This window comes from Chanos chanos, chromosome 14 (genome assembly GCF_902362185.1).
Source record: "Chanos chanos chromosome 14, fChaCha1.1, whole genome shotgun sequence".
NCBI lineage: Eukaryota > Metazoa > Chordata > Actinopteri > Gonorynchiformes > Chanidae > Chanos > Chanos chanos.
Window position 1 is genome coordinate 1664497 of NC_044508.1, and position 21850 is coordinate 1686346.

General features: G+C 42.7%; 2 protein-coding genes across 2 annotated transcripts in view; one reads left to right on the forward strand and one right to left on the reverse strand.

The window, feature by feature from the left end:
- Nucleotides 1-2069, reverse strand: part of zdhhc8b (zDHHC palmitoyltransferase 8b) — a 55487-nt gene extending 53418 nt beyond the window's left edge. The window contains exon 1 of the mRNA XM_030791743.1: nt 1966-2069. Coding sequence (XP_030647603.1) covers nt 1966-2069 — 104 coding nt within the window. The remainder of the gene's footprint in view (nt 1-1965) is intronic.
- A 2274-nt stretch (nt 2070-4343) lies between these two features.
- On the forward strand, nt 4344-21305 carry sec14l8 (SEC14-like lipid binding 8). Its single transcript, XM_030791718.1, has 12 exons — nt 4344-4406; nt 5279-5354; nt 6917-6960; nt 8932-8994; nt 10100-10288; nt 11172-11267; nt 11367-11427; nt 11711-11794; nt 12176-12282; nt 19430-19569; nt 20011-20180; nt 21166-21305. Exons 1-12 carry the CDS (start codon nt 4353-4355, stop codon nt 21303-21305), a joined length of 1224 nt encoding a protein of 407 aa, XP_030647578.1. The 5' UTR covers nt 4344-4352.
- The last annotated feature ends 545 nt before the right edge of the window (nt 21306-21850 follow it).

A 21850-nucleotide genomic window follows, 5' to 3' on the forward strand; every position in this document is an offset into this window, starting at 1 on the left:
TCCTCAGGGAACGTTCTACACCAGGACCACACGGAAACGGAGCCATGAAAGAACACTGGGACACAGCCCATCAGTCAAATATGGGTTAAATCCAAATCTGACACACACACACAGAGAACAATGGCCCTTCTAAAGAATCCACACATTTCCAAATCCGGTGGGCAGTGTTTATCAGGGACATTAAAGAGTCGGGCGGGTGAAATCCTAATCTGTAAGCTGGCCATCTGTTCAGAGACTGGCCGTTAAAAATCGACCCGAAAACGAGGGACAGAGAACTAACACCATCAATCGTATCAACGGGGCCAAAGCTCAGCCTCTGCAGACGAGCTTAAAACAGGGGAAAACCTCCATCTGGGGCAGGACTCAAAGACCACGTCACCACTGCCGGGATCAGCCCAACCATGTGGACTGCGGCTTGGATTAACGTGTGGCAAACTGGCGATCACTTTGACCGATCTGAGTACATCTGTGGACACTGTGCTGTACCGTGTGAGACATGCACACGCTTGGGAGCTTGTTCTGACAGAAACCTCCCGCTTCACGTCCACGGACGATAAAGTGACTCGTAAATCAAGTGTTGGCGTGACACTGGGACACAGCACTCTTCCTTTATGAATGAAAGTCACTGCTGCGGAGAGACAGAGGACAAGAGCTGATTTCATTTCCGCCTCAAGGGCCAAAACCGCCGCGCGAAATTTCCAATCAAAATGACCCGTTTTGTTACTGCAGGTGAAGATTTGCATCACGGTCCAAACGAGTGGGATTAACGATTACGGGAAATCTTTTCTTCTCCAAGGACAAAAGAGCACAAAGCACAGCGTCCTAAGCAAAACTGTCCACACAGTTAATATGATATCATAAAGTGGTCACATTGTGTAACATGCAGAAGTCATAAAAACTGTAATTTTAGGAAATTCAAATCGCCGGCTGAATCCAGCGATACAAAGACATTTTAAACTGTTTTTGTCGTCACTGGTGATACGGCAAACCATAAAAGAAGAGAAAGGAAGACTATTATTCCATCTCATGTTCTGAACATGCAAGGCCGCTGGCGTCATAAATCAAAAATCACACAAACACAGGGTGACGTCTCACCCAGATGAAACGTGAGAAGGCTAAATTCACAGCCTCAAGGCAAATAAAACGCCGTCAGATGACCGCGTTAGTACACTGACAGGTACCACACCACAGCAAATCATTCAGTACTGTCAACAAACCGAGCAGTGCACAACCATAATCTCTGTTCAGCAAATGGTCCATATTACAAACAAACAAACGCATGTATAAATAGATTGGTTAGAAAACATGTTACATGTAAATAAGAAAGTAAGTTCTCGACTTCCGATCTGTCCCGTTTCACGTTTCTGGCCTTCCTAACTCCTGATCGAAACTACAGTGAGTGGAGAAACTCGTTACAGTGCTTCAGTGTGGATTCACTGAGTAGATTCCACTGGAGCCATCAAAGCGCGTGCAGCGCAGCGCCATAGCAATGAACTTTTGCCTGATGCGGAATGAGAGGAGAAAAATCTAAGTGGTTGAAAGATGAAGTTTTCTCTTTACAGTATAAAAAGATGTAATTTAAAAAAGTAATTAGTTGCAGGCCATTGTCGAAGAACTACCCAGAGAACAATCCAAGATCAGAAGAAAATGTTCTGCCGACCCCCCCTCCATTGTAGGCTGCAATGTTGCCTCCTTCCCGCATGCACAACAAAACTCTCCCACGACCTGTGCTTGCATTTCTGCTATTCTTACATTTTTTTCAAGTCGTGTTTTTAAACAAATACTACACCAATGTGTCGAGTCAAACACAGTGTGATCGGACAAACTCCAAACCTCATAGGCCCGGTTCGCTGATGGTTGTCAAGAAACTTACAGTTAAGGTCGCTCGTAGACTGTGATCAAAATCATTGCAGTGGGTATAACACTGCGTATACACACGCTACGAAAAAGCACTACAAAACTTACGTAAAAACGAAGAATAAAGTGGTAGATCCTACGAGAAGAGTGGCAGCAGTGGACACCGGGATGTATTGGGTGGGTTTAAAGCTCTTTCCAACGCTGTTGGGCATTCTGTAAATTCCACATTCCTTAATTTAGTATTTAGTCCTATCGTAGCAGACGCGTGCGAACGTACGAGATCTGGTCCTGATAAGCCTACCGGAGAAGAAACGGTTTCTCGCGCTCGCGTCGTCTCTACACTACCGTTAAAAATTCTGATCCTCGGATAAGGCAACCACAAATACGGCGCTCAAGGAGCCTGAAATCCCACCCTGGCAATCCAACCCACTGCTGAGGTCACTACACCGCCTGAAAGGTGGAGCTTCCCCCCACGCAAAGCGCCGAGGTGAAGCTCCGTTATGTTCTATAAAAAGGAGAACGCTAGGTACTCCCTTCGGCGAAGTTCACTTCTCTCACAAAGCGTTTTAAAATAATAATAGTAGAAGAACTAGTTTACATAGACGTCTGCCGCAGGAATTCAGCACGATTTCTGAATGAATGCGGTATTTTATCTCCCCGTTAAAACTACCAATAGAAAGATGGCTTGCATAAAACATTGGCAATACTTTGAAGCACATGCTTAAAGTAATTGGAGTAATTGCTTTTGATTTCGTCAATGCATAAAATGTTCTACTTTATTGCATAAACTGTATCACGATTCTCAACCGAACGCCAACGAGCAAAACTTTTAAGTGGTGAATGTGGTTATAGCGACCTCTGGTGGTCTTAGTTATAACCCATCAGCCTCCCCCAATAGCAACAATAAGCCACAACCACAACCGGAAACTAGATCAACGTGGTATGTTTTCGACGAGTTTTGTACAAAATAATAGTCGTGTTTGTGAATCTCTAAACTTCCGAAGCACAATTTTGGTTGTGTTTGTTGTGTGAAATACTGCAATACAGATTACTGTTCAGCATATCATGTTCAAGTGGCTTGCTAAAGGCTGCATTTTTAAAATTATTTTCTTCTTTACTTTTTGGGGTGTATCAGCATGGCCTCTGTTTCATATGCACTGAGGGAGAGATATATCAAAATCCAGTCAGGCACATCTTTCCCTTACTTAGATTCAAACTGAGAAAGCCCCCCCCCCCTTTTTTTTAACTTTTTTGATAAATTGTAAGTATTATGAATATCCTGTCATAAATACTTCTACTGCTACCACCATTACCTCTACTGCTACTACTACTGCCTACTGCTACTACTACTGCTACTGCTACTACTGCAACTACTACTGCCACTACTACTACTACTGGCCACTACAACTACTACTACTGCCTACTGCTACTACTACTGCCTACTGCTACTACTACTGCCTACTGCCTACTGCCTACTGGCCACTACAACTACTACTACTGCTACTACTACCACCACCACCAACAACACCAACAATAATAATAATAGGAGGAGGAAGAAGAAGAGAATATTTCCACTAAAGAATAAGTCACACGTATGAAACGAGAGAACGCTACTCGGTGCTTGAACATGCTGAACAAGCTTGGCAGTGGATGCCTCATTTAATGCACCCCCTGTTTCTAAAAATATAGTTTTTGAATTCACGGAATAATATTTACCGTATCTTGCTGTCCCTGTGTATGTGTCTGTGCGTTTTATAAAGCTCTCAAATAGCTCACGGGTTAAAGACGCTGACAGCTTGCGTAGACCTTTACTTTGAAAATTCGCTCCGTTAGCATTTTGAGTTGAACATTTGTAGTTCACGCGGCAGTCGCTCACACTTCTCAGCGAGTTTCCCATTTTACTGTTTTTTTTTTTTTTTTTTATTAAAAAAACAAAACAAAAAAAAGAGCATTTCGCCACAATATATCTAGGATAAGTAAGCAATATTGAGGAATGGGACGTGTTTCGTTGTGTTGTCAGTTTAATTTGAAACATTAACCCTATGGTTAAAGGTGGAAACTGCATTTCTCGAGGAGGTTTCAGTAACCAAGTTTAAGAGAATAAGACCAGTTATGATCATTGTTATCCGTTTAGCTTGTTTATGTCGTTGTTGTGATAGTGTTAGTTTTCGTTTTGACCTGTTGAATACAACAATGTTAGTGACTTGTAGGCTTACTGTCTCAAATATTTTAAATATTAGAATAAAGATGTTGGCTGAAGACAGCCTGCGCTATTATGTTTTCATTTCTCATCTGCAGAGCGTTACCATACTCCGTTCTAAATTATGTCAAGTAAAGATGTGTGTGGTCGACTTCTTCACACAGCGCCCCCTGTTGACTCACCTCCCTGATGCACCAAGTGGGAGGGGAGACGACCTTTTAAAAAAGCTGCGTTCTCATCCCTCTGCGAGTTCTGTTCGTTCGGGCCCTTCTTTTGAGTTATTTCATCGGGTAAAATGAGTGGCAGGGTCGGAGATCTCAGCGCGAGGCAGGCTGAGGCGTTGGCGCAGGTAAGTGTCGTGTTCACAGATGTTTTCCTTCATTTTCAATAAAGATATTGTGCGATACAGAGAGAACTGGACAGTGTTTTCGCTGCTATTCGAGGGGTATTTGTCACGGACTGTCACTAGAATGTTTTGCCATGTGTCATGGCACAGCTCCGTCATTTTAAAACTAAAACTATAGAGTTGTGGTCAATCATAAGGATAAATTCTTAGTTTTATTATTATTTTTTTTTAACTATAATAATTCAGAGAGTTTTTCGTACGATTGTGAGCTGGGCTTCTTGTGAGGGTATGACTCGATATTAAACACTAAAAACAAATAATTGAAAACCTGTTGATCAGAAGAAACAACAACATTACGGACTATCAAGACAAAAGAGGCTTTGTGATATAGCCTTTAAATGTGTGTGTATGTGTGTGTCTGTGTTTCCAGTTGGAGTAGTAAGTACACCAATGAAGCATACAGCGTACAACAATACCCAACCAATAATCTAAAGAATTAGTATTGTAAAGGAATGTGGATAAATGGCATAGGAATTAGTTCGACATATTAATCAGTACGACAGTGTGTTACAATCAGAAAGCCCCTTTAGCCTAACTGCCGTTGATTTCGGCTAATCATCGGGAAAGTGAACTGTGCACTTTGGTTCGTCGCTTTATGGAGACTGTCATCGGAACGATAATTATGATTTCACGCGCTCTACCTCGTGTGTATGTGCTATATTCAAAGCTTGAGTTCCTCATTAATGCAACGTTTCAGTATTTCTCCACGCCGAACCACGTGTTCTTGTTGAAGGCGAAATCGGTTAATTACATCTAACCGCAAAATGTGTTTCCGTCTTTGCTCTCTCTCTCTCTCTCTCTCTCTCCTTGCATAGTTCCGAGAGAAGGTTCAAGACATCCTTCCGCAGTGTCCATCTCAGAGTGACCACTTTTTGCTTCGCTGGTTAAGAGGTGAGCATTTATGTTTAAAAGTTTCCGATCCTGATCTAATTCATCACATACATACACTGTACATAAAGCAAGATTATTGATGGTAAACTCAAGATTGCGATGATTGTCGTGTGAACTGTAGCAGAAGGTGTATAACCTTGTTATAAATGTTCATGTACCTTATCTTTGTATCACCTTCGAACTGTATGACCTCATATTGAGTTAAGTGACCTCTCTCAGGTGTGCATAATCTGCCATGACATGTCTGTAGTCTGGATTAGATTGGTCCATAGAACAGGCTCTTCAGACTCTAAGATCTGCTCTGTGGTAAAGGTTACACACACACACACACACAGAGCACAGAGAGGGGGGGGGGGGGGGGGGGGGGGGGGGGCTGTTGTTCTCCTCTGACACACTGGAAAGATCTGTGCATCAATCTAATCTGTAGTGTAATCAGATTATAGCTGTAAAACAATAGAGAGTGTTATCAGTGAAGGCCCCTAGACTGATTCCACGAGTTCTTCACTGTGTTATTAGACAGAGAGCTTTCTCTCCCATCCTCTTTGTCTGTCTGTGGATTCAGTGCAGAGCTGTGAGGGTTACAGATTCGGCCAGAGGACTGGAGGAGGCTGTTATCTGAGAGGTCAGAGAGAGATTTCTCCGGTTTGGAGAACAGGAGCCTCTCACTGACATCCAGTGCTTTGAATACACCACTGTCCTACTCTTCATCCACACAATGCAAAACAGACTCCTCCGGGCAGGAAAGGGGCGCACATTAAAGATACTTCTTTTGAAGACATTTATATTGAAGACACTTGTGTTTTAGATAAGAAACCCATTTGTTCGTTGGCACTGTTGTGATGCCCGGTGACAGTTCAGCCTATTTAGAGGGTTAAATTTGTCAAATAAGACTCCTCTGTCTGTGTGTGTGTGTGTGTATGTGTGTGTGTGTGTGTGTGTGTGTGTGCGTGTGTGTGTGTGTGTGTGTCTGTGTGCGTGTGTGTGTGTGAATGAGTAGGTCCTGGTTTAAGGACCCAGGACTTGCCGTGTGACGGCGGGTCCACATTACCTCAGCGGTGTGAGCACTGGAGTCAGCGCTATCCTGATCCTCTTTAGAGATTCTCTGGTGATTAGAGCAGGTCTGACTCTGGGACAGGGTGATCAGGAGCTAGTGTGTCACCCAGTCTCTCCCAGTGCAACCCTCAGGCTAATCCCTAACGTAGGAGGGCAGGATGGCTTCGCACTGGTTCAGTGAGAAACCCAAACCGGCACTGACATGTCTTAACGTCTCACTCAGGATCGGCCTCCGCTGAGGACGAGACACAGAGAGGAAAAGCAGGCAGAAAACTGAGAGTCAGAGAGAGGGAGGGACGAAGCCTGTTAAACTCTGAAAATCAAGAGGCTTTCAGCAGCCTTACATGTTCTAACATATATATGTTCATTTTCTCTCTCTCTTTTTCTCTCTCTGTCTCTTTTTCCTTTCCACTCTCTCTCTCTCCCTCCTACCCACTCTCTCTCTATCTCTCTCTCCCTCTCCATCCATTTCCTCTGTCTCTTCCCCTATCTCCTATTGTCTTTTTCAGCCAGAAATTTCAATGTGTCCAAAGCGGAGGCAATGCTGCGCAAGGTATTACACTCCATTGTCTCCTGTTTAAAAACACGTGTCATCTCTGTTTTATCTGTTTGAGCAGTCGGTTCTGTTTTTCTCTGTTAGATGATGGTAATAAATAGAGCAACAATGAAATACACAGTGTGTTATCACTAAACCTCCTCCAAATCTGAATTTCACACTTACACAAGCTCACTGAATCACTAGGGCTCACCACATCTGAGACACATTAACAAAACAGTGCCGTTTCTGAGAAACTTGCTTTTTGTTTTTTGTTTTTTCCTCATGAATTCACTGTTGCAAAACTGAAGTTTAATCTGAATTAATCCACGCTGATGTAAAGGAAGCTTGATCACTAATCTCAGTAAGGGGCTTTGTGTTTAGGGTGAGTGTGTTCTGATATGAGAGTTAGCTACAGTGCTAACTGTACCTAACAGCGTCTGTCTGCGCAGACGTGCGTTAAGTAAAAGGTGTTCAGTCTGGCTCAGTGACAAAAAGATCTATAATACTCGTCCTAGCATGCTTCCATACCTGAACGTTCACATCCTACGCAGACTCAAAACAACAGAACTCTGACCTGTATGAACAGGGAGCCACTGTATCAAACGCCACAGTGTCGACCGCCATGAGCACGTTTGAGTCCTGTAGCTTTAAGAGTTAATGACTCACCTCGGACTTTATCGGTTTAATTTGAATATATCCCTCAAACACATAGTATTACGTTTCTCTTTCAGAAATTAACTGATGGAAAATCTGGCATCAAAATATGTTAAAATGCATTAACAACCTAGAGATTTACTTAGATTCATTGAAAAAAAAAATCAGAAGTCGTTATTAGGAAGAATTGTTCTTTTAAAATTTGTGGGGTGTTTTGTCATAGAGCAGGAATGTTTGTCAAATTCCTAAGCGTTAGCTTGTTGGTTTAGATGCTAATGATCCAAACTATTCAGCCAATCATTCAAATTATTTTCAGGTTATATAATAGTGCTTTGGTTACTCAGCAGTGAGTGCAGGTAAGCTGTCCTCTTTGAACTCAAAGGATGATTGGCTCCACCCAGGGGCAGGTGGCCAGAGGGCGTGGTCGGGGAACCACCAGACCTCTGACGACTCCACTGAGTTCTGTGATGTGAGCGTGACATAATTCCACAGGGGAACAGAACCTCCTGATCCATTGCCTTCCCAGAGCCCACACATGTGACACCCCTCTCTGCCTGTGACGTGGTTTTGTGACACAGGTGAAGTCCTGCAGGGGACTGAATTACGCCGTTAATTCTCTGTTGAGGAGCCTGTTTTAGCCCCGATTTAGGCTTTACGTGTTTCTTGAACACCAGCCCTGAACTGGCTGTACCCACTGGAGCACTTTAACCCGCTACACGTCCCCGTCTTCAGGTGTCATTTTACCTGCCCTGTCGTCATCACAGAAACCCGCTGCATGTGAAGATTACACGAATATGTGCTTCATGACACCCCATCCTCTCTTTCTCACACACACCACACACACACACACACACACACACACATACACCACACATATGCACACACACGCACACACACACACACATACACCACACATATGCACACACACACACACACACACACACACACACACACACACATACACCACACATATGCACACACACACACACACACACACACATACACCACACATATGCACACACACGCACACACACACACACATACACCACACATATGCACGCACACACACACACACACACCACACACACACACACACACACACACACACATGCACGCACACACACACATACACACACACACACACACACACACCACACACACACACACTCTTATGTGTGATGTCATTAGAGTGTGAGATAACGCATGAGGCTAAATGAGGTGGCGTGTGAAGCTGTGATTTGGAGGGAGGTGACACAGGGTCTCATGTGTATTGAAATATGTTTGTCATAAAACCCACTCCTTCTCCTGTCTTACTGTTTTTTTTACATGTAGCACCTGGAGTTTCGAAAACGGATTAAAGCCGACACGATAACTACTGAATGGAAACCTCCGGAGGTACGACAGCCAATCAGCATCATTTTGACTATTAGTCCATCATCAGAACTTTTGTCCCATACTACTATCAGCACCCCATAGTGCAAAGAACGATTCTGAATGAGCTTAATTACCAAGGTTAGGTCGTTTGTTAATCAGCACACTCCTGATAATTATTCAGGATGATTAGAGTTAATTCATTTTAAGGGTTTATGCCTGAGGACTGGGGGTTCCCGGGTAATTCTCTGTTTAAACTAAAGAAAAGACTGAGAAAAATAAAGATTTCTGTTTTTAATCCATTAGGACTGAAATTTAAGGGTCCTTTTTTGAACAGAAATCTATTAGGGAAATACGGTAATGACATGCACTTTACTGTGATAAAAATCTACATCATTCTTAATGTACCACACTCAATATATTAAATTAAGTTTGGATAATACTACTGAAACCATCCCAGACTGTTGGGAAAACGTCTGTGGAGTAGGAGAAGTGTGTCAGGAAAGCATGTTCTTGCCCCTCAGGAATCTTGTCTTTGAAGCCCTGTTTTTCATGTTCACATCAAGTTTAGTGAATCCTGCTCCATGAAGTCAAAGAAAAATGTGTGTGTGGGTGAATATGGAGGCTGTGTAATGGACAAATGCCACATTTTCCCATTGTTCCAGAAGCAATAAAGCAAGACCACAGTGCTGGGGAATGCAGCGAATGCTTTACAGAAAATCAAACACCCAGAAATGTTTGTCACGCCTCAGATTCAGTGGTTCAGAACAGAAGTTTAAATTCTAGATATAGTTTATCACTTTGGTATCTTTTGCTGCAATTACCCCCAGTAGATCTTTGGCACATTGTGAACAGAGTAAATCTGGTCAAACCTAATGACACTTCCCTCAGTTTAAGTGCATCCTACAAATAAATAAATAAATAAATAAATAAATCGGGAATTGACTGGCTTCCGTTGGCAGGAGCCTCATGGTTTTCCCAGACAGGGACCCAGGGCCTTTTAATGCTGCTCTGAGTTTCCTCTTCAGCTGACAGCTCAGAGCTCTGAGATGCCGTGAGACCCTGCGTTTCCTGCCTGTGATGTTTAGTCTGAAGGCTGCTCCTGATTCTTTCTTCTCGTGTGACGCAGGTGATCGAGAAGTACTTCTCGGGCGGGATGTGCGGTTATGACCGCGAGGGGAGCCCCGTGTGGTACGATGTCATCGGACCCGTCGACCCAAAGGGACTCCTCCTGTCCGCATCCAAACAGGACTTCATAAAGTCCAAGGTCCGAGACTGTGAGATGCTGCAGAAGGAGTGTGATTTACAGTCTGAAAGGGTGTGTACTTTAACTATATACTGCATATACACCCCCCCTCCATTGTAACCCTACACATAACCCTCTATATATGACAGTATATATCCACTCTCACACACTCTGCCTTCTCTGGCACAGGGGTGAAGTCTAACAGTCAAAGTTAAACTTAATAACCAGAGGGCTGTTAGCTCAAATCCTGAATGGGTCATGAGGAGATCAGAACTTGAATTGGAAATGAAAGGTCTGCATATTCTGACGTGATAGTTCAGTTTGGCTGTTTATTAAGCCAAATATCCGACTGGACTGGGTCAGAGTGAAAACACGTTGCCGGGTCAGGATGTAATTCCAACCAGCCCGGCAGCTAAAGGAACTCAGGAAGTGTGGGCGGCAGGATCTTTGGTTCCTAAGACAGCTGGACTTTCAACCATCACAATATTCAGATATTATCTTCTGATCAGTCAGTGTTATTTAACAGAGGGTGACAGATATGATCAGATATAGGCTTCGTTGTCAAGTCATCTTTCATTTAATTCAAAGTCCAAGGAGATGCAGCCAATCAGAGATTAGCTGACTGTAAACGCTTAGCCTCCAGAGGTTCCAGTGTAAGAGAAAATGTTAGTTCATCAGTATAAGAACAAAACTCATATGGAAGCATTTGTTCTATCAGAGTCAATTCTTTGAGAAAGTTGAGACGGTTTCATAGCTGTTGTGTCATAGATAAGGAATAGAAATTACAGTTCTTGTTGCTAGTGTAGTGTAGTTGCTAGTATATTGTACTGGTTAACTATATCCCTTAAAACAATATGCAGACTTACATATCACTAAAGCTCTGGTTATCAGTCTCATTTTTATTCTGTCTCACTCATCTCTCTCTCTTCATCCCTTCTTCTGTTCTCTCCGTTAGCTGGGAAAGAATGTAGAGTCCATAACAATGATCTACGACTGTGAAGGACTTGGATTAAAGCACTTATGGAAGCCAGCCATAGAGACCTATGGAGAGGTGAGAGACTGTGGCCAATTGGAAGCGACATGCAAATTGACATCACAGACATGTAAATGAGATTGTGAGTACACATGGTTTGGGTTTTCTTCATTCCAGGTTCTCACCATGTTTGAGGATAATTACCCTGAGGGTCTAAAGAAACTGTTTATTATTAAAGGTAAGTGGGTTTCTAATGCTTTCACCAAATCTTCTACCGTACTGGGGTTTTTTTTTTTTTTTTTGCTGTTGTGTATGAATGGGATCTGTTTTAGCCAGTGATTGGACAAGAGATTAACCCTGGAAGCCAATCACTGTGCTTCTTAAAACAGCTCAGCTTAAAATAGAGTCATGTTTTTTGAGGTTTTTGTTTGTCTCTCTCGTGCCGAAGAGGAAAATGAGTTTGTAAAGATACACTGTGCTGATGCTAGTTTCCCGCCTGTCTCTGAATGGTCTCGTTCCAGCGCCCAAAATCTTCCCCGTGGCGTATAATCTGGTCAAACCCTTCCTGAGTGAGGACACACGCCGAAAGATCGTCATCCTCGGCCGTAAGACACTTAAACAAACACAGAGTCATCGTGTCATTGAATCTAACCAGTGAACTGCTTTCGCTGGTGTGCTGTATTCACCAGTGTAGCAGAGAAATGCTGTGTTTGTTTACAACATGTTTTGCCAAAACATTTAAGAGTATTTAGAAGATTAGGGGGTCACTGAGATGAACACAAACACTCACTGAGGCGGGCTGTTTGGATGGGTGACATTCTAATGATTTCGGTATTTTTTTTTTCTCTCATGTTAGCAGTAAAAAATAACTGTTCTATACAGCTCCCAAACAGGATTTGTTTGATTTTAATTGCTCACCTGTAGAACTTTTGTATTTGAGAAAGTTTTGGTGAAACTTTGTTGTTGTTTTTGTTTTTAATCGTTAGCGAACTGGAAGGAGGTCCTGCAGAAGCATATAGAGCCTGAGGAACTTCCGGCCGTGTACGGGGGCAAACTCACTGACCCTGACGGTGACCCTCGCTGCAGGACCAGGGTGAGTACAGGTCAGAGGTCACATGCCGGCCGTTCTGACGTTACCGTGCCGACAAACCCCAGTAGATAGATTTGGGTGTGGTCCCCCCTGTCCTGTCAGATCCATGCCACCTCCTCTCCCAGTGTCCATGCTAAGCCTCATTAGCCAGTGTCTGCAGTGCTGTGCTGTGATGGAGAAGCTGCTCTATGCTGTGAGGATGGTGTTTATCATTAGAGGTCCTATTATATCACAGTGGTGTTTATCTCAGCTCAGTATCACAGTGGTGTTTATCTCAGCTCAGTATCACAGTGGTGTTTATCTCAGCTCAGTATCACAGTGGTGTTTATCTCAGCTCAGTGTCAGAGTGGTGTTTATCTCAGCTCAGTATCACAGCAGTGTTTATCTCAGGTCAGTATCACAGTGGTGTTTATCACAGTTCAGTATCACAGCGGTGTTTATCTCAGCTCAGTATCACAGTGGTGTTTATCTCAGCTCAGTATCACAGTGTTGTTTATCTCAGCTCAGTGTCAGAGTGGTGTTTATCTCAGCTCAGTATCAGAGTGGTGTTTATCTCAGTTCAGTATCACAGTGGTGTTTATCTCAGCTCAGTATCACAGCAGTGTTTATCTCAGGTCAGTATCACAGTGGTGTTTATCACAGTTCAGTATCACAGCGGTGTTTATCTCAGCTCAGTATCACAGTGGTGTTTATCTCAGCTCAGTATCAGAGTGGTGTTTATCTCAGCTCAGTATCACAGTGGTGTTTATCACAGTTCAGTATCACAGCGGTGTTTATCTCAGGTCAGTATCACAGTGGTGTTTATCACAGTTCAGTATCACAGCGGTGTTTATCTCAGCTCAGTATCACAGTGGTGTTTATCTCAGCTCAGTATCACAGTGTTGTTTATCTCAGCTCAGTGTCAGAGTGGTGTTTATCTCAGCTCAGTATCAGAGTGGTGTTTATCTCAGTTCAGTATCACAGTGGTGTTTATCTCAGCTCAGTATCACAGTGGTGTTTATCTCAGTTCAGTATCAGAGTGGTGTTTATCTCAGTTCAGTATCAGAGTGGTGTTTATCTCAGCTCAGTATCACAGTGGTGTTTGAGTCAGCTCAGTGTTGGCTGCTGCAGTTGCTGATAATTGCGTAAGAGTTTCCAAAGTACCTGGTCACTCTACCAAAATGACCTCTAGAGACTACAATGACCTCTTTTTTTGCAGAATAGTGCCTACAATGAAGGAATACTTCAGTACAGTGAAGCAGAAGTAGAGAATATTTCACTACAGTAAAGCAGTAGAAGAGAATACTTCAGTACAGTAGAGCAGTAGTAGAGAATACTTCAGTACAGTAATACTTCAGTACAGTAAAGCAGTAGAAGAGAATACTTCAGTACAGTAGAGCAGTAGTAGAGAATACTTCAGTACAGTAATACTTCAGTACAGTAAAGCAGTAGAAGAGAATACTTCAGTACAGTAGAGCAGTAGTAGAGAATACTTCAGTACAGTAATACTTCAGTACAGTAAAGCAGTAGAAGAGAATACTTCAGTACAGTAGAGCAGTAGTAGAGAATACTTCAGTACAGTAATACTTCACTACAGTAAAGCAGTAGTAGAGAATACTTCAGTACAGTAAAGCAGTAGTAGAGAATACTTCACTACAGTAAAGCAGAAATAGAGAATACTTCACTACAGTAATACTTCACTACAGTAAAGCAGTAGTAGAGAATACTTCAGTACAGTAAAGCAGTAGTAGAGAATATTTCACTACAGTAAAGCAGTAGAAGAGAATACTTCAGTACAGTAGAGCAGTAGTAGAGAATACTTCAGTACAGTAATACTTCAGTACAGTAAAGCAGAAGTAGAGGATACTTCACTACAGTAAAGCAGTAGTAGAGAATACTTCACTACAGTAAAGCAGTAGTAGAGAATACTTCACTGCAGTAAAGCAGTAGTAGAGAATACTTCAGTACAGTAAAGCAGTAGTAGAGAATACTTCAGTACAGTAAAGCAGTAGTAGAGAATACTTCACTACAGTAAAGCAGTAGTAGAGAATATTTCAGTACAGTAAAGCAGTAGTAGAGAATACTTCAGTACAGTAAAGCAGTAGTAGAGAATACTTCACTGCAGTAAAGCAGTAGTAGAGAATACTTCACTGCAGTAAAGCAGTAGTAGAGAATACTTCACTGCAGTAAAGCAGTAGTAGAGAATACTTCACTGCAGTAAAGCAGTAGTAGAGAATACTTCACTGAAGTAAAGCAGTAGTAGAGAATACTTCACTACAGTAAAGCAGTAGTAGAGAATACTTCAGTACAGTAAAGCAGTAGTAGAGAATACTTCACTGCAGTAAAGCAGTAGAAGAGAATACTTCAGTACAGTAGAGCAGTAGTAGAGAATACTTCAGTACAGTAATACTTCAGTACAGTAAAGCAGTAGTAGAGAATACTTCACTGCAGTAAAGCAGTAGTAGAGAATACTTCACTACAGTAAAGCAGTAGTAGAGAATACTTCACTGCAGTAAAGCAGTAGTAGAGAATACTTCACTGCAGTAAAGCAGTAGAAGAGAATACTTCAGTACAGTAGAGCAGTAGTAGAGAATACTTCAGTACAGTAATACTTCAGTACAGTAAAGCAGTAGTAGAGAATACTTCACTGCAGTAAAGCAGTAGTAGAGAATACTTCAGTACAGTAAAGCAGAAGTAGAGAATACTTCACTACAGTAAAGCAATAGTAGAGAATACTTCACTGCAGTAAAGCAGTAGTAGAGAATACTTCACTGCAGTAAAGCAGTAGTAGAGAATACTTCAGTACAGTAAAGCAGTAGTAGAGAATACTTCAGTGCAGTAGTAAGTCAGAAATGGCAGTACAGTAATGGCTTATTGGAGTAGCAGTGACCACTTATGGGAAGTCATTCTGGCTCTGATTCCTCACAGTTAAAGAAAGAGACGCTGAAAAATGCAGTCAGAGTTGCAGAAGTCTTAGACCTCATCAGCATGCTCTTATGAAAACCTGAGAACTGCATCTGTCTGTGTGTATGTGTAGTGTGTGTATAGTGTGTGTACGGGTGTTTGTGTATAGTGTGTGTGTGTGTGTACGTGTGTTTGTGTATAGCGTGTGTGTGTATAGTGTGTGTGTGCGTGTATAGTGTGTGTGTATAGTGTGTGTATGTGTGTTTGTGTATAGTGTGTGTGTGTGTGTGTGTATAGTGTGTGTACGTGTGTTTGTGTATAGTGTGTGTGTGTACGTGTGTTTGTGTATAGCGTGTTTGTGTATAGTGTGTGTGTATAGTGTGTGTGTGTATAGTGTGTGTACGTGTGTTTGTGTATAGTGTGTGTGTGTGTGTACGTGTGTGTGTGTATAGTATGTGTGTGTGTGTGTGTGTTGTGCACAGCCATCCTGTTTCTCTCTGTGAGGCGAAGCGAAGGCTGTAGTCAGACTTCCCAGCTGGCCGCTCCCTGGTAGCGTCTCTGATAAAAACAGTGCTGCTGAAGTCCAGGCTGTCTCAGTGCCGCCCAGTAGATTAGCTGTTGTCCACAGAGCTGTTGGCTGTGATTAGGAAGGTAAAGGCTTCATTCTCACCAAGCCAGGCAACACCCCGCATCACCAAGCCACACAATCAATCTATTTTTACATCCATTTAATAAATGGCTGTCGTTCAAATAAAACAAACAGGCAGTTTTCCCTCCAGAGACAGATTTACTCATCTCTCTCGGAGTCTTTGGATTAGGTCGTTTGCTCACAGTGGAAAAAGGAAACCATTAGGGAAACATTTTTGGCTTCCGTGTTATATTTACGATTTATTGTTTCCAGTGGATGCTGATTTTAAGTCTGCCTCGAAAAGAGACAACGGCTCTGGTCCATGTTTCGTTCAATAGTGACAACGAAAGAGCTGTTTTTTTTTTCACTGCCAAACCCGTTCACTCATTCGTCAACCAATTTTTTGCATTCATTCATTCATTTTTCCTCCTCTGAAATATACTTTAATACCAGAGCTGTTGGCAGTCTGTAGTCTGATACTGCTGTAGTCAGTGATGACTAATGAATCTGTAAGAGCTATGGAATGCAGGGCGTGGCAACCCCGCCCCCCCCCTCCCCTCCCAAACCCCCACCCCCACCCCCACCCCGTGAGTCCTTACATCTCCGCTCCGAACTCAAACCAACTGTTTTCACCCATAGATCCGCAGGTAGAGCGGCCCTGCTCTGTGTATCCAGAGAGAGGACTACCATCTCCCCCGTCACCTTTACCACTGAAGTCCCTGTTTCTGGAGCAGAGATAACCTCCATATCGTCCCCATTAGAGATGTTTATTAGAGTAGAACAATGTACAGGTCTTATCAGACACGCTCTCCTGTGTATCTCTGCAGATAGTGAGTCCACGCTCTCCTCGGGGACTTTGAGCCTTTTGTTTTTCTCTGGCTTTGAATAGACACACAGTCCCTCTGTCTCTGAAAGGGCCCAGTAAGCCCTGTTCTCTCTTTGTTTGAGTCTTCTCCTCTCATGGGAACGAGTAAATCTAGATCCCGAAGAGAGCAGCCTCGTTCCTGCTCAGAGAGCTGGGGGGGGGGTGTAGAAAAGGGAGAGTACTGATCAGTCATGTTGGTTTCACTGACAGAGTAAAGTTTGTGAGACAGTCTGTGTGCACTGGCCTGGCTGGAGAAGCAGTGATGTCATTAGAAGAGAAAGATGAAAGAGAAAACAAACTAAATATCAATTATTGTGTTGTTCTGAAGTCTCAGTGCATTTGTTTGTGTGTGTGTGTGTGTGTGTGTGTGTGTGTGTCAGTGTCGTTTAATTAGCTTGCTGTAGGTTTTCTGTGAGTCTAAGGCATTTCTAGTTCTCATGTGAATTCATTTTGGACTGTTCCACACCCACCCCCTTTACCTCTCTCTCCCTCTCTCTCTGTCTCTGTCTCTGTCTATCTCTCAGTCTCTCCTGTTCTTTCTCTCTCTCTCTGTCTCTGTCTCTGTCTATCCCTCAGTCTCTCGTTCTGTCGCTGTGTCTCTTTCCCTTTCTTTACTTTGATGTGTGACTAAAAGTCATACTGTTCTACAGACACTGTGAAAAAAAAATCACGTTTCACATCCTCAACAATAAAATAACTGTGGAAACAAAAGGAGAGATTTGTCTCTGGTTTCTTTACTGTGAAGGAACTCGAGCCAGACAAAGTTTGGTCGTGGGTGAAAAATGGTTGTGATGTTTTAATGAATGACGTGTCAGACTCCTGGATTTATATCTCATTACAGTTTAAAATGATTTATGATACAGTTCTGGGCGATGACCGATGTGACTGTGAACTCAGCAATGTTCTGAAAAACGTTAGAAAAGAATTTCAGTCAGTAACAATCAAGTAACAAACAGAGAGAAAGAGAGAGAGAGAGAGAGAGAGAGAGGGAGGGAAACTAAGAAGCTCAGAGAAACAGTGAGAGGAGAGAGCCCAGTTTTGCCTAACTCTCCAGAGTGGTTTTACCACTAAGGCCTCTGTTTCCATGGCAGCGTTTGGCTCTGGGCCAGAGCCCCAGTCATGCCAAAGGGAAAGATAAGATGGGATTGAGAGCAGGGCTGAAATGGATGTGTGGATGAATGGGTGAGCGGATGAATAGGGGGCCCTGGGTAGGTATAAGAGCATAAACAGCACTCTGATCTCTTCATTTGTCTGTTCTCCTGAAACGACAAACATTGTCAGTCAATCAGAAAGCCCAGATCATATTCAGAGATGTTCGTATTGTATATAACAGAAACATCGTTTTTAGTTAATGTCACACACAGTGAAGAGAAATCTTTTCATATCTGCCCATACGTATTCCCCTGAGACTCAACCAAATCCTGCTGGCCTTTAGAACGGTCAGTGGACATTTACTGTCATGTTAAACATGCCACATTAACAAGTGCATGAAATGAATGCGAACCTCACAGAGCACGCGCTGTATGACACACATTGTATAAGAATGAACCACAAGACACATGAACTGTATGATTCATCTAACGTATGACATTCAGCATATGATTCATGTAACGTATGAAGTTCACCATATGACTCATCTAACGTATGACATTCACCATCTGATTCATGTAACATATGATGTTTACCATATGACTCATCTAACGTATGACATGAATCATATGACTCATCTAACATATGACATGAACTGTAAGAAAAATTTAAGGCACATGAACCGTATGACTCATCTAACGTATGACATGAATCATATGACTCATCTAACATATGACATGAACTATATGGAACATTTAAGACACATGAACTGTATGATTCACTAATGTATGACATGAACCGTATGACTCATTTAACACAGACTCTGTCAACTTCCTGCTCTCACTGTAAGGTCTTTTTCTCCATCTCCGCATAGTAATCTCTTCTCACTCATTTACTCTCACTCATCAACTCTCACTCATTTACTCTCACTCATCAACTCTCACCCATTTACTCTCACTCATTAACTCTCACTCATCAACTCTCACCCATTTGCTCTCACTCATCAACTCTCACTCATCAACTCTCACCCATTTACTCTCACTCATCAACTCTCACCCATTTACTCTCACTGATTAACTCTCACTCATTTACTCTCACTCATCAACTCTCACTCATCTACTCTCACTCATTAACTCTCACCCATTTACTCTCACTCATCAACTCTCACCCATTTACTCTCACTCATTAACTCTCACTCGTCAACTCTCACTCATCAATTCACTCATCAACTCTCACCCATTTACTCTCACTCATCAACTCTCACTGATTAACTCTCACTCATCTACTCTCACTCATTAACTCTCACCCATTTACTCTCACTGATTAACTCTCACTCATTTACTCTCAGTCATTAACTCTCACTCATCTGATGTCACTCATTAACTCTCACTCATCTACTATCACTCATTTACTCTCACTCATCAACTCTCACCCATTTACTCTCAGTCATTAACTCTCACTCATCTACTCTCACTCATCTACTCTCACTCATTTACTCTCAGTCATCTACTCTCACTCATCTACTCTCATTCATTAACTCTCACTCATCAACTCTCACTCATCAACTCTCACTCATCAACTCTCACTCATTAACTTTCTCTTATTTACACTCAGTTGTCTGCTCTAGAAGTCAGACTAAACACTACATGAAACTCTAATCTTTGTGTGTGTGTGTGTGTGTCCAGATAAAACACGCAGGGGTGGTGCCCAAATCCTACTATGTGCGTGACTCTGTTAAGGTCCAGTATGAGCAGGTGGTGACGATTGGTCGTGGTTCTTCCCACCAGCTGGAGTACGAGGTCCTTTTGCCTGGGAGTGTATTACGGTCAGTGACAGAGTCTTAATAAAGAGTCTTAATAAACCTCTCTGTATCTCAGGTCTTATGAAGAAGTACCAGCAGACACAATGTGACCCCTTCTAACGATGGGTTTCTAAGTTAGCATTGCTCAGTCGTTTTCGGTCACCTGTCACATGACATGGTCTCATGAGCACTCTCTAGTGGAATAATAAGGGACTGCAGCTCATATCATATCATATCATATCATATCATATCATATCATATCATATCATATCATCGTAATTTTCAAAATCAGCCTTTTTAATGATCAATACTTCTTGTATTCAATTGAAAACCAGTTCTTAGCCCTGCCAGGATTCTTGAAGTTTCTGGCATTTTCCTTATAACCACCAATCCAGTCTTTCATTGTTTAGAGGAGAGATGTGTTCAGATGTGGGACATGTAGTCTCCTGTTTTTGTCTCCTGTAGGTGGCAGTACAGCAGCGAGGATGCGGACATTGGCTTCGGCGTGTTTATGAAGCCCAGAGCCGGGGAGAGGCAGAGGGCAGGACAAATGGCCGAGGTTTTGCCCTCTCAGCGATACAACGCTCACCTGGTACCTGAGGATGGCTCTCTCACCTGCGCTGAGGCCGGAGTGTGTGAGTACAGAAGAGACCAGGCCACAGAGGGGACACACTGACACGACACACTGTAGTGAATCAGTGAGAAAACAAGCGCTCCCCTGTCTTTTGCCTGTCAGGCCTAAGGTATCAGCTGAACCTTTGGCCTGTCTGATGTGTCATTAGCACGTGTCATTTGTCACGGGAGATTTGGGGTTACTCTGACTGACATCGTCTCTGCACCTTGTGTCCTTCTGCAGTGAAGTTAATTAAGTGTTTCAGTAATATCAAACAAACATTACACAAATGACAGGGCTGAGTGCGTCTCATTAATACCAAACAGACATTACACAAATGACAGGGCTGAGTGTGTTTCAGTAATACCAAACAGACATTACACAAATGACAGGGCTGAGTGCGTCTCATTAATACCAAACAGACATTACACAAATGACAGGGCTGAGTGCGTCTCATTAATACCAAACAGACATTACACAAATGACAGGGCTGAGTGCGTCTCATTAATACCAAACAGACATTACACAAATGACAGGGCTGAGTGCATCTCAGTAATACCAAACAGACGTTACACAAATGACAGGGCTGAGTGCATCTCAGTAATACCAAACAGACGTTACACAAATGACAGGGCTGAGTGCATCTCAGTAATACCAAACAGATGTTAAACAAATGCCTTACAGAGACTGTAGCGTTGTTTCACACGTGTCCAGTCAGTCAGGGTCAGTGAGGAGCAGGAGAGTGAGGTCAGGAGGACAGGGAGCAGTGAGGAGCACTTGGAGGAGGCCTGGTCACTCCTGTACTGCAGGAGACGTATGTCTCCCACCTCTGAACTCTGACCTGTCCTTACTTACGGTTTAGCACGTTCTGGAATGGGTGGTTTTGAAAAAGCACATATCCGTCTCCCCTGTCTCTCTGTTTTCTCTCTGTGGAAGTTCAGTTTCACCCCGACGAGCACTCGTACTTGGCTGTGAGGTATAGTCGTGTTTTGTCTTGTGTTTTGCAGACGTGCTACGCTTTGACAACACATACAGCATCCTTCAGTCCAAAAAAGTGAGTTTCACTGTGGAGCTTCTCCTTCCCAACAACCAATCACAGGCTGAGAAGAGTGGAGTGACAGATGAGGAGGTCAGAAGCAGCCAGTAAGATTTGAGGTGGTTCTGACGCTGTTTGTTAATAGGCATGCAGCCAGAACTTGAAATGCCTTCCTAATGTATAAAATAAAGCTTTGTTTTAATCTGAGTTAGTGTCATATTCTGAGCACTGTACAATAACACAGAATACCACAAGAGAAGGTACTGAAACTATTCTCTGGTGAGAGAGAGAGAGACAGTATGAGAGATATTGTTAATCACATATTGTGCCATTCTAATGGTAAGATCGCACCTTTTGGCTTTTCAATTACAAAGGTAATGACCCAACGTACCCACTTCCCACCATGACTGTCATGTTTACCATGCTGACCAGTTTAACTGACCAGTGTCATTGAACAGGGTGTTTACTGGTCCTGACACTGCAGGTGACGCTGTAGCAGAACTGAACATGAAGACTGAAACTGAGGGCTCTGCTTCTGTGCAATTCACAAGAGCCAGATTACATAAAAAACAGAGTCTGCAATACTGAAAAGGTTTTATTCTGCTTTTTTTTTGTTTTGTTTTGTTTTGGTTTGGTTTTTTTGGGTTTCTATTCAT